The sequence below is a fragment of the Triticum aestivum genome, chromosome 7D, assembly GCF_018294505.1.
Source record: "Triticum aestivum cultivar Chinese Spring chromosome 7D, IWGSC CS RefSeq v2.1, whole genome shotgun sequence".
NCBI classification, from domain to species: Eukaryota; Viridiplantae; Streptophyta; class Magnoliopsida; order Poales; family Poaceae; genus Triticum; species Triticum aestivum.
Window position 1 is genome coordinate 158,183,294 of NC_057814.1, and position 6,462 is coordinate 158,189,755.

At 45.5% G+C, this 6,462-nt stretch overlaps 1 protein-coding gene across 1 annotated transcript; it reads right to left on the reverse strand.

Moving 5' to 3' along the window:
* Nucleotides 1-340: 340 nt before the first annotated feature.
* LOC123165270 (alpha-mannosidase 2) lies at nt 341-6,149 on the reverse strand. Its single transcript, XM_044582902.1, has 4 exons — nt 5,463-6,149; nt 5,227-5,376; nt 4,253-4,285; nt 341-3,617 (listed from the first exon to the last, which is right to left on the reverse strand). Exons 1-4 carry the CDS (start codon nt 6,060-6,062, stop codon nt 864-866), a joined length of 3,537 nt encoding a protein of 1,178 aa, XP_044438837.1. The 5' UTR covers nt 6,063-6,149; the 3' UTR covers nt 341-863.
* Nucleotides 6,150-6,462: the final 313 nt, after the last annotated feature.

Here is a 6,462-nt window from a genome sequence, read left to right on the forward strand (position 1 = left end):
ACTGCGTGAGTGGCAAAAAATTGCAAGAAACCGCATACATCGTGTTGCCGGACGAACAGAGCCTCCATTTTGCATTGCGCTCACTCACTTGTAATTTTGGATGCAACAATCAGGTGAATCATGTTCTTTTAGATGAACACATATATTACTAAATAAAACTTGTAAAAGCTGACCAACGGCACTGCTCGGCAATAAAAAACATGAAAGCCCTGATAATGTTTTCCAGCATACAGAAACGCCAGGGAAGTAACAGATCTACAAAACCTAAAACACAACCCGCATTTCGGCCATCTTCAGAAAATGTATACAGGCAGAATTTGCATATGTGAAAGCGGTCATATAACAAGAATCATGTATCTAAACTGTCTCAGATATTGTCCACAAGGTTCTGTGATGTCGCTACAAAACTCGGTTGCAAAAAAGATATATACAAAAACTTGTGTTCATATAGGTTCCTATCATGATAGCATTAGCCGAAATAACATGCCACGGCTGTGAGCGCAAAAAGCTGCGATAAAAGTGGAGGTGACAGCACGTAGACATCGAAGCTACTCCAATAACCTGCTCCGAACTGCCTCAAACTTCCAATTTGCTAAGCAATAATCACCAAGGAGAAAATGAAGTATATGCACCCTTGCAGGTAAAATGAAAGGCCGGTCAAATAACTGAACCGCAATTCTCAGGCTGCTCAGAGGAACATTTCGACGATCACATTCAATCCCTCACTGTATGTCAACCAGATGAACACATATGCATGCGGAAGAGCAGGTGTTCCAGCATAATCAAGATGCAACTACCAACTACTCCAAGTAGATCCTTCTCCAGTTAGTGGCAAAGCAGCGTAAATGTACTGTTTCGACATACTATTCTTCTGGTGATGATGGTGGCTGTAGGTCTAATTTGTATGCCTGAATTTCCATTGGTGAGATGAGAACATTACCCTCCTGAGCTACATCGCCAATTTGCTCGAGATACCCTAGCATTTCAGGGTCATCGTTCAAGAGGTTCAGAGAAGTTGCCTTCACATTTAAGACCGATAGATCTTTGAACATGTCAAACAGATTTACAGCCTCTTCCCCGATACTTGTACATTGTAACCCACCCCTTTTGCAGTATGATGCATCCCAGCCCCTTCTCTGCAACAGAATGGCAAATCTTGGCTCAACTGCTTCGGTATGAGCAAACCTTAGAGGCTGAGGGACCTTCAAGTTGACAACATGTATATCACAGGGCAAAGATGTAGCCAATGGAGCAAATGTCTGTTGAGGAAGCTTAAAGGATTTTTCATGAAGTTCTTTGCTCACAAAAGCATGCATTGGGTAGTTCAGGTGTGCCCCCACACGGTGGGAAAGCAGTGATGGCTGAAGAGTAATTGAATTGTGAGATTTAGGCAAAGCAGACACATTAGACTCCATGAGGAGATGGAAGATTACATTCATGGGCCGGTTGTCCATTACCCCCTGCCCCAAACCACGGCCATCGTCCCGAACCAGCCTACGATCCAACATAATCTCCATCCATCCTTTTTTCAAGCTTGCTGCTCCTAATGATTGCTTGGAGTGTACTGAAAACCGGTTGCCAGGTGAATCCTGTAAGAAGGCAAGTGATGGCATTGGGTAATAATTGCCCTGCAAGGGGATCTTATCATATGTCTGCCTCCGACTCATCTGAAAGCCATTCAGATCAGAATAGAACACTCTCTGGTTGTCAATATCTGTCTTGTATCTGACAATTAGCTCCCTGTCATCAAATACACGACCGACAAGTTCAACATGGTATTCCTTCTCAACCAGCATATCCTGTATAGAGTCCCCGCAACTATAGATGCGTGTGCTATGTGAGAGAGGTGACTTATCCCACTCCGTCTTTGGAAGGGAATGGGCTTCTTGAACCAATGGCCCTTCAGTTAGGATGAAATATCCTCCTTCCTTAACAATTGGCCTTGCTTCCCCAATAGGTTTGAACAAGTATGCCCCACTTCCACGACTGCTGTACATGGCAATTTCTTCGCCTATCTCAGTTTTCTCCCCATGTTTGTGACGAGTGACTGTCTGGAGGAGGCCATGACTTACATCAAAAGAAAGAGTATGATAAGAATTCTTCATCTCCACAGTTTTACCTTCAAGATTTGAACAATGATATGGTTCAGGGCAAGAAAATTCTTGGGAAGCGGTGAATGCTTTTACCACAGCAGGAGTAGCCTTTTCACAGTCCTGGCCCACGGCCACATAGTAAGTCTCCAAACCCAGTGCAGGAACAGAAGCTCTCCAATACAGACGGTGTCGGCCAGTAGAAATCTTCTCACCACTGACATACTGCCACTCAGGGGAAATTTGACATTTCAAACAGGACCCAGTTGAATTGAGAACAGATACATCAGGATTGCTTACCACAATCATAACAATCTCATCCCTTGTTTGCTCTAATGGGTTAAAAAAGACAACAGAATGTGTCTTCCCTTCATGAGGGTTGAGAACCCTATGCACAGGTTGAACATCATACTTTGATCGTTCCTGCACCGGCTCAAAATGTGATAAAATTGTAGGATCAGATCTATCATGGACATCTCCCAAAAGCACTTCGACTGCCCTTGACATAAATAGCTGCAAATCTTGCAAAGAAGTGTGCATTCGAGTCCCATAGTCCACTACGACATGATCCTTAGCTGTGCCAGTTACCCCATCATGATGCTGAAAAAGTGCCAAATTCCTCCTTGCTGCTGTTAGTTTGTGAGAGAAACTGATGGGAAGTTTTGCACACTGAAATTTCTGACAGTATCCAAGAACAAATGAACTCAGAATCTCTGAGGCACGGAGTGTCTGCTCTAGAACGCGGTCAACTGCTTTGAAGAATGGCCTTGATACATAGTAACCACTCCAGTAATCCTGATTTCTATCAGCATATGTAAAGAAGTCCCCTGAAAGTGTTGGAAAACCTTGCAGCTCAACAGAACCAACTTCACCAGGGCGTGTATAGTTTATCTTTTCAGCTTCATCTCTCAGTGTAGAGAAGTAATCCTCCAGGGTTCCAAATTTGACTTCAGCATTCAGATGGGGATTAGAATTGATGTAATCAAAAAGCTTCTCATAATTGCGAAATTGTGCTTCTGCTTCCTCGGTATTAACATACCGGAAATCATCTCCCAAAGGAATGAGAAGTGTATTTGTTCTGTACAGGGTTGACTTTTTCCTGTATTGATCTAGAAGTTTCATTGCTCTCTCTTGCACATTATTTGAATCTGTTTCAACTGGATCATATCTCCATGGGCAAGACTCATAGCTGAAACCACGCATTCGAGCAAAGTCAAACTGACAGCAGATAGCTGGTTCTGGTCCACAGGTGTGTGGTATGTCATAAGAATAGAAGGGCATCATATGAACAAATATGTCAGTCGTTTCTTCGATATCCCAGTTCTGCCTCCACAAATATTCAAGATTCTGCTTCCTCGCAAGCTCCTTTTTCAGCTCATAGTGTGTTCGCTGGATCAACATGTTATGGAAACCCATTCTCCTCAGTAGATAAGCCATGGTAGATGAATAGCCAAATGGGTCAATGGACCAAGAATTCTTGGGAATAACTCCAATGGTATCATTGAGCCACATGTTCCCCTCCATCATCTGAGGTAAAGAAAATTAGGAAGATCATCATATTAGATTGCAATAGATAATTATTCCAACCCATATTATAGTAATAGCCGGCACTAGCTATTTAGTCTACATCGCAGGTTGGTGAAAGATTAGATCAACTCTCATAAATTCTAAACATCATGTTTGAGTGCAAATAACATGTGGCTTGATTCAGCTAGAAATAGCTGATTGACTTGAAGGTTCAAAGAAACAATGTGGTACTTAGAGTAATAAAAACTATCATAGCTTAATGCAAATGTAAATAGGGAACAGAAGACGATTCATAGTCTATTTCCAAACTAATGAGTGTAGTTTTAATATCATTTTGTCGCAGTGTATAGCAGAAAGCAATATCTGAGTCCATTTTTTTGCATGAGCAGAAACAGCATGGTTATAAATAGCATGAAAACGCATTCAATAAAAGACTGTCCCTACTGAGGTGTTTTCCCAATATGTACAGTTCATTCTTTCTCATATTGTTTATGTGCGGCGAGATATACAAGTAGGAAAAGAACACGCTTAATTCATGCATGAGGTACAATTGAAGGTCATAACACGGCATATTTAGCGCTAGGGAAAACTGAAACATAATGCAAAATATATAAATATGATTTGAGTATACTTGCCTGCTCTATGATGGCAAAATAGTGGGAGTTTGCCTGCATTTAAGAAATGGCGGAATTATAAGTACCTTATATTTAGAAAGAAATAGATTGTGTGGCAAAATCAAAGTTCTGATGAGTAAACTTGTCATGCCTGAAGGCAGGATTGAACTAACATACAGAATTCAATAAATTCAAAGCCCAATAAGTAACAGGCCTACAATGTCTATCCATAAATAAAAATCAGCAAAATACCAGTAACAGATTAATCATCAAATGCTCCACTTATATAGTACTAAATACGGCCATTTAGATTATTATTCTCAAGGGACAACAAACAGACATAGTTTTCACAATGCTCGACTCAGAAGTTTTATGTTATTAAACAATGACTGACTGACACAAAAGAGCTCGCAGCAGAACTAAACTATTGCAGGCAAACATATGTGAATTCTGTTTGTGATCCTTTAGCCATGGTGTTAAATGTTGAATCTCCTCTCCATGTGCACTCGGAAGTTTTATGTTATTAAACAATGACTGACTGTCACAAAAAATGGTCACAGCAGCACTAAACTATTGAAGGCAAACATATGAAACATGCGAATGCTGTTTGTGATCCTTTAGCCATGCTGTTAAATGCTGAATCTCCTCTCCATGTGCACCAAGAACATGTACTCTTAGACCGACCAGTATATGACATGGATACATCATTCACACACATACTCATTGAATTTGTAAATTTCCAGATCATGAAGTGGGCAGGTAGATGCAAGCACTCCAGTATAGACAACAGCGATCAAACATAATATGCCCAAAATGATTGGTAAGCATCAAACGAGCAAGTTAGGTAAAATGAAATGAAAGTCCATTCCATGCATAGCCTAGCCCCAAATAGCAACATCCATGACAGAAATAAACAATAGTACAAGGAAACAGAAACTATGCTATACTAATACTCGTAAAACCCTGTATAAACCACGAGAATTTGCTCATGTCACCTCATCGTTCATGACCCAGCCGCCACTGACAATCTCGAGCTGCCCGTTGTGCACGAGCTTGGCAAACTCCTCCTGCTCCTTCCGCGGGGCGTCACGCCACCACCTCTCCAGGTACGACATCTCCTCCCATATGAATTTCCTGCGGGGATCCTGCAGGACGGGACAAAATTCGCCGTCAGAAAACAGGCCCGGGCCATGAAACCGCATCTCGCATGGGCACGGAGATCTGGACGAACCTTGGAGAGGGACTCGATGATGGTGTCGAGGATGTGGCGCGACTGGCGGTCGTAGTACTCCTCGACGGTGTGGATCCAGCCGGGGTCGTTGTGGGAGTGGGGCGCGACGAAGACCTTGAGCTTCTCGGCGTCCCACTCGTCGCCCTTGTAGGTGACCTCCCACCCTTGCTTCCACGCGCCGCCGTCCACGTCCTCGAACTGGATCCGGTCGTAGAGGTCCCTGGTGGTGATGTCGACGGGCGCCTCGCGGCCGGCCCTGGCGGCGACGGCGGCCGCGGCGGCCTCCGCCGCCACGGAGTCGCGGCGGAAGGCCGGCCTGCGGGTGAGGCGGGCGCGGGGGCGGGCGGGGGACGGCGCGGCGGAGCGGGAGGAGGGGAAGCCTAGGCGGAGGAAGGCGAACAGGAAGAGGAAGAAGAAGAAGGCGGCGGCGAGCTGGAGGACGCGGCGGGAGGAGGAGGAGGAGGAGGCGGAGGCGGGGTGGGGGCCGCGGCGGCGGGTGGAGGCGGGGGCTACCTTGGCGCGGTGGTGGTGCGCCTTCGGCTTGGAGGTGGTCGGGAGGAGGGCGCCGGTGCGGCCGCCGCCGCCGGAGAAGAGGTGCATCGCCGCCGGCGGGGAGGCGCTGCTGGTGCGGCGGTGGGAGGAAAGGAAATGGCGAGTGAACTGACCTCGCGGCGGGGGTCGTTTCGATTGGTTTTCTCCGGCCCGGTGATATTTCTGGGTGCTTCGTTAGTGCGCAGCAGGGCGATGGGGCCCCCTCGTGGAGTATCGGTCACTGACAGGTGGGCTCTCCGTCTTCGGGGTTTGTTGGCTCGGTGTTTGGTGGCGGATTTTGCAAGTCACGGCCTCACAAGGAATCGTGGAGTGGATCGTCGAGCGATGCAAGGAAATGTGTTGCGGAGTCGTTCTATCTTTATTGACTTCATTGAACAAGCAAATTATATGGGCGATGTTACCAGTGGATGATTTTAACCAGAAATAAATTGCCCCCAGAGCCGTCCAA